General features: G+C 37.6%; 1 protein-coding gene across 1 annotated transcript in view; it reads right to left on the bottom strand.

Moving 5' to 3' along the window:
• Window positions 1-7,645: 7,645 nt before the first annotated feature.
• Window positions 7,646-16,383, bottom strand: part of LOC133515549 (uncharacterized) — a 33,001-nt gene continuing 24,263 nt past the window's right edge. The window contains exons 4-6 of the mRNA XM_061848100.1: window positions 12,637-12,751; window positions 12,064-12,392; window positions 7,646-11,521 (exon numbers count right to left, since the gene is read on the bottom strand). Coding sequence (XP_061704084.1) covers window positions 11,236-11,521; window positions 12,064-12,392; window positions 12,637-12,751 — 730 coding nt within the window. The 3' untranslated portion in view covers window positions 7,646-11,235. The remainder of the gene's footprint in view (window positions 11,522-12,063; window positions 12,393-12,636; window positions 12,752-16,383) is intronic.

Genomic DNA, 16,383 nt, shown 5'->3' with positions numbered 1-16,383 from the left:
GCATAGTACCCAAGCTATGTGAGGAATACTATTCTAGTGTTACACAAATATAATTTTTAACTAAAGACATTATACAACGAAGTAAATTACTCACTGCTATCATCGAATACGCCTGGCTCTGCATATGCTAATTGTGACTGAAAACAAATTGATCGCGAATTAACATCAATTTAGGCTTAGCACTTTTGGTAGCATACCGTGGTTTTAGAATCTATGGAGTTGCAAAACATTTTTTTTTTCAAAGGTAAAGTCAAAGTAAAATATTAAAAGTATATTTATGTGTAAAAATTAAGATAATGCTGGTAAACTAAATAAACGGTTGGGGTATGGGTTAGAGCAGGGGTTCCCAATCTTTTTCAACATGTGGCGCAGTTACAAGTTTAGTATTTCGCAACGGCGCCCTTGTAAATTTAAAATCACGGTCGAAAAAGAGTGACACGACGCTATATTATTTACCAATGCGAGCGCTCAAAGAGGTACCCGCGAATATTTGTGGTTTCGGATAATGATAGAACTCACGGCGCCCCTCTTTACTTTCTACGGCGCACCAGGGCGCCGCGGCGCACACTTTGGGAACCCCTGGGTTAGAGAGTTGGTTTTGGGACAGAAAATGTTTGATGACAATTTTTTTTTTCTCTTTTACCATCGTAAAGAATGTGTTAAGGTTGTTATGTTATGTTCACTTCTATTCTCCGATATTCAATATTTACCGAGATATACTGAAGAACCCCAATGTCTTATTAAATATTGATCTGTATCTTCTTAATATTCTACGATTGAATTGTTTCTAACAAAACATACTTATTTACACACATTCTTTACGATGGTAAGAGAAAAAAAAATGAAAAATTTTATTTTCCAAAAACGTCCCTCCTACCCCATATCGTTTATTCTGTTTCCTAGCATTTACGTAATTTTTACATATACGAGTATATACATGTTATATTTACTTTGACTTTGAAAAAATAAAATTCCGATGCGGTTTGATTTATTTCGGGGGTCTATTATTGTCAATCTACTCGTACCGTTGAATTACGTATGCACTTTTTTGTGAAAGGGACAAATATTTCAGAAAACTCTTATTTGGCTCCGGACGTTAAAATGACAATGACATTCGAATAAAGGGCACTTGAATGTTATTTTTTCTTAGGGGTCATCCATTAATTACATCACACGTTTAGGGGGAGGGAGGGGGTCAAGAAAATGTGACATGTTGTGACAAGGGGGAGGGGGGAGTCACAAACATTGTGACGTCACTTTAACTTCATCAGTAACCCAGTTTATTTTTATTCGCTATGCACTTTAATAACGAGTTTTTGGAACAATAATCATTTTTATTCGTTAAATTTCGTTTTCTTATCGGTTTTGTGTTATAAAATTACTAATATGTCTTTTATCAAAAATATTTTGATAATATATAATAATACCTAATTTGATTTGCCATTTTCGTTGAAAAGAAAATTACTGAAAATGTGACGTCACACCAGAGGGGAGTGGTTTGCCAAATTTGACCAAGTGTGACAAGGAGGGGGAGGGGTCAAAAAACCTCGGAATCCGTGTGACGTAATTAATGAACGAACCCTTACTCAATTAGCAAAATGCGATTTTCCTCACTGTTTTTAAGCATCAAATTACCCTTGTTCGAGCTGCTGTCGTGAAAATAATATTACTTATACCTATTTCTTTTTACAAAGCTTACAATAGTACAGTCAAGGTATTAAATATCGATACGGACAAAGTGCCATAAATATGTACACACTACCTTAATGTATGGGCAATAAGGGCGTGTTAAATATTTTTGGCACTTTGTCCGTGCCGATATTTAATACCTTGACTGTACATTACGATACAAGTGCGAAAAATAAGATTTTCGCAACGAGTGGCGATAAACCACTTCCATATGATAGATTCAATACTTTCCAGGAAATTAAAGGTGCCAAACTTGCAGATACTAAAGTGAGGTCTAAAGCACTTGACAAATGCAAAAGAGACACTCTCCGAGTATTAGAACCATCATTCACAACACATAAATTCAATTTATCAATCATTTCTAATAAAGTGTAAGAATTTGAGTTACATGAAGGGGAACCCCAAAGAGTATGTTTACAATTAAAATCACCCAAAACTATATATGGACCCGGAATTTGAGAAATCACCTTTCCTAATTCTTTAATTAAATCATTATTGGGATAAGCTATATAAACGGATATGAAAGTAATGTCGAGCACTTTAGCAGCAGAAATATTCATTTCTGAACTGTAATTTAAAAGTGGGATACCTGAATATGTATAAGATCTGTCAATGAGCAAGGCACATCCTGCGCCACTTCTCCCATTGTTTCTGTCATCCCTGAGACAAACATAGCCCGGGACCCTGAAGAGGGAATTAGGCTTAAGCCATGTCTCAGCAATGGCACAAACAATAGGTTTAAATTTATTTAACAAATGTATTAATTCAGATTTTTTATTTCTAATGCTTTGCGCTAATCTTAGATAATGTAATGTAATCTAGATAAGGGGGACAATAGGCTGAAGTTTATTAATGACATTGTTCAGTAGGTTCTCGCCAGATTTAAGGATTAAAATTAACAAAGAGTGATGTCAGTGAGTCCAAGAGATTTTCGTTAGGAGTAATATCATAGTAATCATTATTTAAAGCGCACCCATTTGAAAGAGCCGACTTAGGATTACTAACAATATCTCGGTGAGCATGTATGTCATAGGATGGACTTAAAAGTTGACGAATTCTTGGCTGTTTGTATGTAGTTTTTTTTATAAGATTTTTGGGTTTCTTCTGTATAGTTAGGGATAGGGGAACTATGAGTTACAGGAACTCTATCAACTTGGGGAACAAAAGAATACATTTTTTGAGCCATTTCAGAATAGCTTAGTCGAACAGAAGGGAAACGTTGAGCAGCCTGATACATTGTATCCAATATTTTCGTCTGCCATAACAATTTTTATTTGCTTTTGTCGTTTATGTTCTGGACAAACCGGGTCAGTGGCCTTATGGCGCCCTGAACAAAATACACAAGAAACTTTGTCATCTGAAATTTTGCAAGTATCACCAGTGTGAGGCTGAGCACATGAATAGCAGCAGGGTTTTGAACGACATTTAGCAGCAATGTGACCAAATTTACAGCAAGCTTTGCATTGAATTGTAGGAAGATCATAAACCTTCACTGGTATAGACATGTTAAACAAAAATATTTTTTCTGGGAGGTCCTGTGAATGAAAGGTTAGAACAACTGTCTTTGATGGAACCCACTCAGGGGGCTGGCCTTCTCGGTGGACCTTACGAGACAGTCGTCTAGCCTTCATTATAATACGATGTCCAAAATAGGATGGAAATTGGATACCATCTACAATTTCCTCAAGGGGCCAATCCGTTGGGATGTCCTGGACAACCCCCATTCTAGAAACCAGAAATCTGGGGATGGAAGGTGTCAAATTATTGTTTGGGAGCAAATCTGAGCTAAAAAAGTCATTAGAAATTTGTGCTGATTTAAAAGATACTGCAACTTTGTTGCGACCAAGAGATTTAATGGGGCCCTCAACAATACCTTCTATTCTATTCTTGTGAAGGAGCTGAGCCATTCTTAGGGCTTGAAGGAACAGCCCAGCAGACGGATCAGCTTCTGCTCTCTGAATGTGAACCACGAAGGGCCCCTTATCAGCATCTGAATACTTTAATGGAGCATCCGAATCACCATATCCAGGTGCTACGTATGATGTTTGGGTGGAATCAGCTGGCGAGTTTATTTTTTTGATTGAGTAGAGATATTTTCATCATTTCCTCGTTTGAGATTATTTTGAGGCACCACTTCCATCATTACAGATGAAGAAATTGCATCTAGAAAACTTTCATTCCGCTTTTGTTTTAACATGGAGTCGGCGTCCCCCCCATCAGGGGGATCCATACCATTCATAATTACAGCTAATTACTTACCAGTGTCCAGTAAACTAAGCTACAATAGTAACTACCACACTAAAATAACACAACACTAAAGAGATATACGGAAATTCTACCGGTAACGATTATTTTCAAAACTATTCAACCCGAGCACATGTGTTTACCAACGCAGCAACGAGCAGAATCCTCCTACGCCTAATTATGTAGAAAAGGAGGTTATGTTTTTTTCTGTCACTGCACCCACCTTGACACATTTCAGATTTGCCCTATGGTATTCGGGTATTCAATAAATTATTTCGCCATGCGTGAAATAAAGGACCAGATAATTATTAGAAAAAAACTAAGTAGAATAGAAATATAAAAAACATTTGAGGGGTTTCCTCGATTCCTCATAAATTCTACCATCGGATATCGAGCTTGACAAAAATGTGTCTTGAACCCATTGATGTAAGTAAAAGGGGTAGATATGTGACGTTAATAGTTGACAAAACTAAAATCTGGTCCAGCACCCACTCATTTGCAAATACTACACACCATTATAATGTACATGTGCACAACGAGCAACAGGGATAACCAAATATAGTTAACAGTGCTGCGCAAGCGAGACCCCTATATTTTGCGTATTCCTCGAGGTGCAACAGAGAAAAACTAATAACATTATACAAATGTGTAGGCGAGACGTACATACTTCTTACATTGTCGTCTTAAAGTGATATTAAGTCATTTCGATTTTTAAAAAATACAATGATTTGATATTACCTAATCTTAGACCGTCTCTCACTTCAAGCAAATATCTGAGCGAGCGAGTTACACTGAGATTAATATCAAATGATTGACTATCATATTTTTAAAGCATGAAATTGACCCTCGTTTTTTACTTCTGAAACCCTGGTCGACTATTCACTATGTTCAACTAACGTGTCGCCTCGAGAAAACCAGTATAACGATATGATCTCAGTTGATAGGGATCTCGAGGTTCCACTTCTGATGGTTTTTCGGAAAAGACAAGTACGCTTGACAAGAGATAATGTAATCACTGGTAATTCGTAGTTACTCCTGGTATTTATATATTCCAATCGTTCACCGAGCGCACGACTCAAGATAACCAATATAAAAGTGTGAACCTTGTTTATTCATAGTTACGATACGTATACGGATTCACTTATATTGGACAAGTTGTAAGTCATGGTAATAAGCGCCTTCAACGGCGGTCTTTATTAGGTAGCGTCAGGAAACAAATATTTATAAAATATATACGAAATTAAAATAAATAGGCACTTTATTTATTTTATGGAAAACAATTTTTTTTTCGCTAACACAAATAAAATATGTAAAAACTGTATGTATTTTATATGTAAAACCGATAGTTTATCTATACAATTCAAAAAAATATGCGGAGAGGGCGGTATAAAAAGGAAAATTATAATGTATGGAGAAAAAAAAATTGTATCAAAAACGAAACCGAGCATCATTTTTAATTTTCACAATTCAATCGCTAGGCATTTCCACAGCTGCAGCTCGTTTTAAAATAGAAATAAGTGAAAGTTTTTTCTCTAAACGTTATAGTTTTCATTTTTTTAACGTTAATACTGATTTTGAAGTTATATTTTTTTTTAATCATTCCCTATCGAAGGCGAAATTAGCAATGTCCCACTTTTCTCGATTTGAGACGGCAGCGTGCCCTTACATTAGAATGTTCAATTTAAAGTATTCGTTCTGATTTTCATCGTTTTCATTTTCATCACCTTAGTTGCTCTATAAAGAGGACAAATTAAAACAAATACTCAAACGGTAAATACGTAGTTAGGGAGTTTCGTTCTGTTTATAATCAGCAGTTCCACTACACTAACTGCCAGTTTTTGGATGAAAATGCTTAATTTGTAAACAAAAACCACAAAAATCACTATATGTGTACCTATAAGACTTTAAGTGTTCCCTCAATTCTTCATGGATTCCATCATTAGAACTTTGAACCCGGGACGGGACCATCGGCTTTATAGGCAGGGTCACTGCCCACTAGGCCAGACCAGTCATCATACATTTTACTTGACAAATAGAGATGATTATTATTTATTTCTTTTGTTTATGATAAAAGGTTAAATTTGATTGATCTAATATCTGTTCTAAATATTTTTACACAGTTTTCAACATACATAAATACATCTTAAAACTACACTATAACTCGCATATTAAAATTGTAAATCGAGCTCTCGTTAAAAATGTTGTCCATAGTTTTCCTATTGTTGTACAAGTAGGTACTATTTAGTAATTTTTGATGGACTATTCCCGATATTTGGATTTCAAGTTAATGCAAGATATTGTTTTAACAATACTATCAGATAAACTGAATTTTTGGTTAACAACCGGTTATTCGTATATTAAAATAAAAACCGGTTACATTCTATAGTTTCAAGGAATAGGAGCACATGATTTAAAAAGTTGCATTATTTATAAAAAAAATTGCTGACTCTACAATGCATGAAGTGGGCAGGCCTACTTGACACTCGGATAAACGTGTTACTCACATGGGTAATGCATTATTTAGCTGTCGCGCTCACTCAATAACAAGGAAATTTTTAATTTTATTTAGAAAAAATTATGTTTTCAAATGTTATAACAGTACTTACGAATGAAAAGTGATACCGTGAGCTTTGTTTTTGTGCTTGGAGCTATTGAAGCACTGGAAAAAGGCGCAACACGGCATTCTTTGGCAATATTTTATCGAATTTGATGACAATGTTGACACTTCAGCGTCACCCGTACGACTAATTCAATATAGGTCCCGGAACCTATATTTTGTGGCTCACGATCGAGCGCCTGGTACCTCATCTACCCCTATTACGTACATCAATGCTTGAACCTAATTTGCCCAACAAACATAATGAAGATGACAAATCACCAAGTGGGAACTATGGGTCGTTGACGAGTTCCATTCTGATCTGCATCAGCAGTTCCACTTCATCAAATGTTACTTTATTAAATGTAAACGCTTGATTTGTTAAAGAAAATTCCTCGATTTCTCATAGATTCTACCATCAGATCTTGAGCTTGGCAAAAAATAGTCATTGAAAACCTAATTTGCTTAACAAACATAACGAAGACGACAAATCGCCAAGCCGGAACAATGCGTCATTGAAGAGTTTCATTCTGATCAGCACCAGCAGTTCCACTTCATCGAATGCTTGATTTGTGAATGAAAATACAAAAATCACTACATTTATGACTTTCACATTTGAAGAGTTCCCTCGATTCTTCATGGATTCCATCATCAGAACTGAGTTTTGATAAGAACGGGACCAAACTGTATACATATACTTTCAACCAAAAAAATAATTTTCAAAATGGGTTCAAAACTAACGGATATAAAGTAACAAACATAAAAAAAGCATACAACCGAATTGAGAACCTCCTCCTTTTGAAATCTTGAAGTCGGTTAAAAATACGCTAAAATCATAAAAACTAGAGCACATTCATTACTTTTATGAATGTATTCGTAAACTGTGCACTTGAAAACATAGGAATTCGCAGAGATATCCAGGGCAACAAAAGAAAATATGTTTTTTGTAGAGCTGTGATATGTTTTTACGATTTTGGTTTCTGACGAATCCGTATTAAGAGGCTTTTCTAATCCTCACATATAAGCTTCAATATTGGTCACATTACAGGAACTGCAGATTAACAGATACTACTTAACTGGCGAGGAATATTTCTATTTAAAATTTAAAGCCATTGAAACAAACACAAAGTTAATTATTGTTTTATTAAAAATATATTTACAACTAAGAGTAAACAGTAAACTTATATTTATTCACAAGAATACATTATACATAACTAAAGATCCTTAAACAACCATAATACAATAATATGCATATTTTACATTTATTAAGAATGAATAAATAAAAATGACAATATTAATACAAATAAAATTGTTTTCGTATACCTACTAAATACCTATTAGTATGTTACCCACCTTAGTAGATTACCTAAGAGATTTTTCCTACTCCTCTACTGTTATCTGTCATTTATGCATTCATTAACACGAATATAAGAACATATATAAAAGGTTTCAAGAAAAGTCTATATTGTCTATTCCTCATAAAAGCTCTTGTGCTTTTAATCGCTATAACGTTACTGCGATTAATGGCTACCAACCTAACAAAACCAAAACGAATACAGTTTTAAACTAAGTGCATTGCTGCCAACTTACAAAATATTCATTTGGTTGCATAGTAAAAATAATTACTTCATAAGTCAGAAACACGCATGTGACACCCGTAATATAGCAACACCCATAGACTACGAAGACCGCTTAGCGTTGCTTGTTAGTCTCCGTAGGCTACGGTGGCCAAAATTGAGAAAAAACTGTCCAAAAATTTAATTTAGCAAGTAGCAAGTACCAGGGCCTCATGAGTTACGAGAAGGTGTCGCCGACCGGCCGGGGCGGGCCGGGCGGGTAACAAGGTATGCTCGCGCGTCTTGGCTATATACCTACTTTTGCTTTGTTTACCTAAATTAAGATTTATTTTTGTTGACTCGTAGGAAAAATATTGTATGCAACGTTGTATAAGTAGGTCAAAAAATGCTCGTGGCGTATTCCTTTACAATGTTCGCCTACGCCTTCGGCTCCGGCTCACATTGTAACTCACGCCACTCGCCTTTTTTGACCCTTCTTATACTATTACCTAAATACTATTACCTATTCTCTTTCATACTGGTAAAGTTAGGAAACTGACTACCTACATACTTCCTAATAGTTAGGGAGGCGAGGTAGCTAAATGGCGTAATTCAACGGCGCCGTCGAGACCTATCAAAATCGAAAGATAAAATAATTTCGAAAAGAAAAGCTCTTATGGTAAACACCATTTTAGCGGTGGGTTTGGCGTGTACGGTTTTTCAAAAATGTTAAAAAAAACAGTTACTTGGGCATTCTCGAGCGCGTCAGATATTCATATTACGTATGCCCCAAGTGCCTCTGATAACAACGGTATACTAATCTGCCGGTTTGCGTGGTGGGGGTAGGAATATAAAGTAGTCAAAAATGCAAAAAAAAAAATTACTCGAGCGCGTCAGATTTTCGGAAGGAGTGTTAAGTAGGCCCCAAGGAAGCTCCCTTTAAAAAAACTGACGATTTCGGCGTGACGATAAGTTACGATGAATTTTTGAAAATGCAAAAAAATAAAGTTTTTTTGAAATACTCGAGCGCGTCAGATTTTCATAGGGGAGGTTTATCTCGGTATCCTGAACGCATATTTTCTTAATCTGACAAAAATGTTGGTGGGTTCTCTTAATCTGACCGAAAAAGGTTTTTTGGTTTCTTTTTTTTCCTTTCTTTCTCCTTGATAAAACGGGGATTTTAAGAATGACAATAAAGCGATAGATGCAACCAACGTAAATGTAGATGAAATGTAGATGTAATGTTGTTTGGATATCACAACGATCGACCCTACATCACCGAGCGCTTTTTGAAAGATCTCAGATTTTTTCAAAATATCAAAAGGTCTCTTGTTGCCTCGTTTATACAATGCTGGATTAAAATCGCATCCTGTTAAAGCGTGGAAAGCAGGCAGTGCGCGTGAAAGCATTGAGCCTAACTGAACTGACAGTGCCGAAACATCTATATAGCGACGTGCATTACCGACTCCGAGATCCATCCACACTCTAACCGATTCGTTCAAATGCTCCACATTGGCCAACACAATGACCAGAATATCTGTGTCTGATGTTCGAATGATTGTTGTAGAACCTTGTGGCAATTGACAGGCAAGGAAAACTGTCTTCGTGTCGGCTTCTTCGTGACTTGAGCATAAGAGCTTATCATCGATTGTTATCTGCACTATTCCATCGACGACTTTGAAGACGTAGCACAAGTCGTGGTTCAAATAGATTGTTTTGTTGCGAATAATAACGGCCATCTCTTGACTATTCCAAAGATCAATGAAAAACTTGACTAGAGCTTCTTTGAACTTGATATTTTTCAAGTCCTTCGCAAAGTCTACTAATCGGATTTGCTGAGGACCGCTGATGTGGTAGTCCTTATCGTCATTCATTCGTATTCGTTTTCATTTATTCGTATTCGAAAATTGTCGAGAAGCTTTAGAAAAAAAAAAAAAAAATTTTGACATATAATAAGTCACATAATTTAATCATCGTTATTTCATATCAATTTTTTTTAACACCCTCAGTTTTCGAGATATACTCAAAAAACCGGGAGTTTGAGTTTTTATGATGCTTCAAGTCAAAAAGTTTTAACTTTGGACAAAAATGTAAAGAGACCTTTTTTGTGTAAAATAAAATTACCTTTTTTGTTTATTTAAACTTTTTTTTGTAAAATGTATCGTTCGCGACTTATATGCCGCAACGCGTTTTTCGGAAGATGAAATGGCTCCTCCACACTTCCGGTCATGCGGAAACTGGCAGATTTTGTATTTTTAGTAAGTTTTAGATTATATTCTTCAAAATAAAAAAAATTAAAATCGCGCTCGAGAATGCCGGATTAACGTTTTTTTTTTACAAGTTCGCGACCCTATAACTCGGCGGCGTCAAGGACTTATCGTCAGATTAGTTAAATTTAGTCTTAAAACACTAAAATCAACCCCCAATATCTTAATCTGGCGCGCTCGAGTATTTCAGACTATCGATTTTTTTTTACTAATCTGATCGTCTATCCTAGGCGCGCGTCACTACATATAGAGCTAAATACTTTACAAGGTTGTTCTATTAGGTCTAAGGTATCTCTCATATCTTAAACTGCCACGCTCGAGTATTACCGAAAATTCCCCTATTCGCCGCCCTAACTATAAAGTGTTTTCACTGGAGAACATTCCAAATCATATTATTCAAAATTAGCGGTAGGGTATTCGTTGGCGTTTATATTATTTCATGTACATAGTTGTAGATAAGCGTACAGTTATCTTTGTTGTAAGTAAGTTCATTATGGAGGGAAAAACTTACAAATAACCAAATAAAGAGTCTGTGCGGAAACAGAAATGTAAAATGTATTGGTTCCCATAAAATTCACGACTCTTTCCGCAACAGACTTTCACATTTACCGAAAATAATAGTAGTAGGAGGTTTACAGATTTGGGAAATGTTTCATAAATTACTATCCCCTGGCGTCAATTCACGGCTCAAAATTATTAAATCACAAAAATTATTAAGGTATAAGAAAGTTAACGAAAGAAAATAAATATAAATTACCTTTTATTTCTGGTTTCATCTATGATCGATAAAATTGTTTGGTTTTAATACAACATTCTGTTACATTTACTGGTATCTACTTATTAGATGGAAATTTGAAAAACCCAATAAAAATGTGAATAACATCTAACTTCCCGTTAACGTTCTGTCTAAGTACTTCCCAGGCTTAAACCTGCCCCTCCTAAACCTCTTAAGGGGGCACCTTCCAAAGTTCCTCTCATACGCGCCGTATTCGCAAGTGGGCGGGTTGCAATCGCCAGTGCCCACGCACACTCGGTCTCTCAGACCAAAGTGCTCGCGTCCGCGGGACAGAGAGATGCAGTCGCGCCTGCGCTGCAAGTCCTTCCAGTCGCACACGCAGACGCAGCCGGCGTCAGACGCGCGGGCTAAGAATAACGTCGGGCAGGTGCATCTGGAAAAATGAGAGAGAGAGAGAGATACATTCGCGCCGGCGCTGCAAGTCCTTCTGATTCTGATTGGCTAAGCACCCTAATCAGATCAGAATCGGATAAGGACGGGAGTTGGGAACTGTGCTTATTTATGGCACAAATGGAACTGGTGTGAATCACCAGTATGTCGGTGTGGAGCGTGTGGAGCACCCCAGCAGACCGTACACCACACGATATTTGACTGTCCTCTAACCAAATACCATGGGCAAGTGGAGGATTTTACTACTTTAACCAAGGAAGCGGTACAGTACTTAAAAACTGTAAATCTTTGAAGTAGAGTAACCCAAAAAGCCATACAAAAAGCACCCTGATGTTTAATATACTTCAACAAACCGCGCTTCTATGCCTTTTTAATTTAAAACCAATGATGTTCGGATAAACTAAGTAGATCGAATCTTAATTTAGTACAATGAAAAATGTTGTTCTAATGTTGAGCTAACTTGTTGTGAATTCAACTGTATGCTGCGATGATCTATGTATCGTTGGCAAATACTGCAAGAAATACCTTTTTAGCTGTGGTGGCGCAGCGGTCTCGCTTTCCTGCTTAGGCTCTTGCGTGGGCCAATCACTCTGGCTCGCGCTCGCACTCGTGCTCTCCATCTCTTCCTGTCTTTCTCTCGCTTCTAGTGGTCCAACCTGGCGCTTGTCTTGCCTGTCTTGGATGGTGTTCTCCTGATTGAGACTATAGTTCTCCTGGCCCTGACTGTGGTACTCTGGAAAGTGTCGGCGAGGTGCTCGTGGGACAGTCTGCAATGTCTCTTGGGAAACGCAGGCGCAGCGGGTGTGGTTGAAGAACTGCATGCGCGCTACCATGAGCCCACTTGGTTTTCTTAACTGGAAAATGAGAAGTGCACGTGTGAGATGCATCTGATATACTTATAGTATGTTGTCACGTAATGTCAGGAACGATTCTTATAACGTAACGTTTAATATAAGCTTTAGTAAAATTTTATGATATAAACTAAAAAAAGTAAGCTAATCAGTTATGCTTCCTGGAGCACATTCATCAGATAGTAACAAGCTCACTTAATAACAAGCAGCAGCCTATAGTGCATATATGTAGTATATTCGTACTCACGTATAGGGGGATAATGACGTACTGGCCCTCCACGGGCGCGCAGACCTGCTCCTCGTTGTGGCAGCAGCCCGTGTCGGCGGCGCAGCGGTGGAGCAGCACGCAAGTTGGCCGGTATCTGAAACGGTACCAAATAAATACTGAATTTAATAACATGAGTTGAAAAGAGGTATGGAGATGCTTACTTGAGGAATGCCTTTTCAAAAGGGCCTATTTCCATATTTTTTAATCTATCAATGCAGTGGTGCCTTATTCCTGAAGTTCGCATCAAAAGTGCTTAATTCTGGAATTGTATAGTAAGTTACATAATTATCTAGACGTATGCAGTGCCATAGCATTTATGTCAACTGACGTTAGTACAAAAAAATATCGAATATAAAATATAAATTACGAAATGAAAACCGTGGATTTGTTTTTCTTGATATCCCGAAAAAAGTTTATAGTGGAAATAAGCCCTTCTGAAAAGACACTCCTAATTTATATAGTGGGTATATATTCAAAGAACGACACCGATACGACGCGACGACGAGCGAGCGAAGCGAAGTTCTTACATTGGACTTGGAACACAGGGCTTAGGAGCACGTCCCGCGGCGCAATTCGATGTTTTTTTAATGAACTATCAAAGGATAGTTTCTTATATATATATATATATATATATATATATAGTATCTTCAGTAAATTTGATGTTAAGGGGAATATATTTTAACATTAGCAGGATTTGACCAGTTAGCCATATTTGAATATGTCATTATAGAATTTATAGATCAACAGTACAACACACTTGAAATAAAAGTGGTACTTTTATTATTTAATTTTTTTTGGCAATTTTTTCCTTCAAAAACTAAAAATATGGTCACTGTACTTGTCTGTTTCGATTCGTCCAATACTATGGCAAGCACAATGCACTAGGAAGGGATGGTAAAATCTTATAGCCAACCAGGGCATCGCACGTGCTTTAAGGGTCCCTAATAGCAAGCTCGCCGGTTCTCCGTACAAACGTAGGTAGTTATGCTCTGATTTTAAAACAACTAGCTAGATTTCTCTGAAACTTTGAATAAATTTACAATAGGATAAGGTATATCTAGTCCTGTAATTAGTTTATGTAGCCTCATAGAAAAAACAGCGAATTTTAGTTTTTCAAACAAAACTTGTTTTGGCTCTATATCTTTTGTTTAAAAAAACTGGAGCTATATGAACTAGTTACAGACCTAGATTTACCTCATGACATTGTATCTGCAAAGTTTCATTACAATCCAACTCGCAGTTTTAAAATGCGAATGAATCTTTGTTTGTATGGGAAGTTGAAATTCGGCCGAGCTTGCCGGGGACTCTTAATGTACTCTTACATTCATCAAGCGCACCTGTGATCAACGCTAAGGTAAACCAATGCGAGCGCACTCCATAATTATACAATGGGTAGTACCTTAAGGATTCAGTTACAGTGTCTAAACAAAGTATACTATGTACATGCGCTCCATTATGACCATTATAATCACAAAAACACGCAGCCTAGGGTGTCTTCATATGGCTCACGGAGCAGTTGAGCAGTTAAGCGAAGGTTATACGTGTCTCCAGGTCATATTGTGCTGGTTCGCTCAATCGCTGGATACACCTTGAGCAGGTCTGGGTCTATATTGGAACGCATACAATTTTCTTGCTTAATTTAATTTCATATAACGAGTCTTGGCATAACAACCGTTGGCATAACTATTGATCCGAATAAATTGATTATCCTAATTTTTATGTGCATAATACTTGTCTAAACGATTGTCGCCCTACAGATTAAATGTCATAAAATTTCGAATTTCGATTTTTGTCGAATCCTTCTATACGCATAACCCGTATAGCCTAAATTCGTATATCCTATTTTTTTATGCGCGTACACTTGTCTAATAAATTTCCATCCTACCGTTGAAATGTCATAAAATTCTTAAGTCGAATTCTTCTATCTATACGCATAACCCGTATAGCCTAAATTTGAATATCCTTAATTTTGTATGCGCATATACTTAATTGTCTAAGAAATTTCCATCCTACAGGTTAAATATCATAAGATTCTTATGTTGAATCCTTCTATACGCATAACTCGTATAGCCTAAATTATACTACGAATGCGGTCGGGGTCGCAGTTCGAACCAAACCCAACCTGCTTTTATGAAAACAGTTCGTCTTTGTGAAGGTACTCAACTGAGCTATTAAAATTTCTGACCTGGGAGTCTAGCCAAGATGATAATCGTTTGCAAAAAAACCAAACGGAACACTAAGAGAACCGTAAAAATGTATATAAATGATAGCGTTTTATTGTTTCGTTTTCTATAAAGGATTGTCATCTTGGCTAGGCTCTCTGGCCCTACAAACAAACTACACTAAACTACAAACAGCGAGCGAAGTTACGTCATTTTATACAGCCTAAAATTATAACATAAATTAAATTATAGTCATTTCAATGTTAGGATTTTCAACATTAGTAGAAGCATCTGTTCGTCGTATTGAATATTATTAAGTTTGCAGGTATAAAAATCTGACATTACTCTTTATATACGGCCAAAGAATATTATGCGCATAATATATTATGAAATTTGAAGTCGGTAGGTACATTTATTATTAGGTATATTTATTTTAGTTTTCGTCCGCCTATGAGCTAGTTTTCGTCCACTGCATTAATAAAACCAACTAAAAATGATTAACATATAACAAAATAACGTTAAAATTAATTATAAATAAAATAACATTTAATCTACAAACTATAAAACTAAATCTAAAATAATCCCCCCTGGATCGTACCTGGCTCAAAGGTCCCCATTATTCCCGCTGCGTTTCCTCGCTGAACCGCAATGGAGACCTGTTGAACCAGATACCACCCAGAGTAAGGATCGCAGCCCCTCTCTCGCAGGCGACGCCCTAACTCCCTGAAAAAGGAACGAGCCTCTGAACCCCAAGGCCCCGCTGTCTCAACAGCCACCGGCACAAAGTCATAAGCTGATTCCAACGCAGAGTACTTTGCGTGCTTAGACTTTGCCGCGGACTCCGCTGCTGAGCCAGCACAACTTGTGGTGTGCCTCAAATGGGATGCAGCGAAAGTGCTGGCACAAGTGGCATCCCATAAGTGGCAGCGCCCCCTTCGCCATGGAATTAAGGTTAGTCCATCAGGCCTTTTACCGTCTGTGCGACTCAACCCCGGCGGCTCCAAAACACACGGCACATTAGCCGATACCAAGGCCCGCCGCACGATCTCGTTAATTGAGTGATGTGTCGGGAACCGCCCAGCACACCTCTGGCAACTAAGGCCGTGGTGCCCATTTTCCTCAACCATTATCCCGCAACGGTAACGATAAGCCTCACATACTCTTGCCCCCAGCCTAAGAGCCGCTGATATTCGTAACGAATCACTATCCAAGAGCGTCCCAAGCTGAGGTGAAGGCAAGGTATGTAACCACGCCCCAGACTCAGCCCGTTCAAGGGCTTTAAGGCGCGCAGGGTCAACACCCGATGCACCACTCAACAGCGAATCATAAACATGCTTGCTCAATATGTCATCCCATTGTTTTTGGATAGCTGGGTTGTCAGGCCGCTTATCGCTGGGGAGAGTGTCCGACCACTGCGCAAGCGCATCAGAAACGTACGGGACCGGAAAATTGCCACCATATTCGGGGAAAATGCGAGCAGCAGGATCCGCAGCCCCGTGAGCTGATGCAAGAAATGCGACTAGTCCTAACCCCTCAACCGCGCGTATCCCTAAACCACCATACC

This window comes from Cydia pomonella, chromosome 2, assembly GCF_033807575.1.
Source record: "Cydia pomonella isolate Wapato2018A chromosome 2, ilCydPomo1, whole genome shotgun sequence".
Lineage (NCBI taxonomy): Eukaryota > Metazoa > Arthropoda > Insecta > Lepidoptera > Tortricidae > Cydia > Cydia pomonella.
This window is presented reverse-complemented; position numbering and strand designations above follow the sequence as displayed.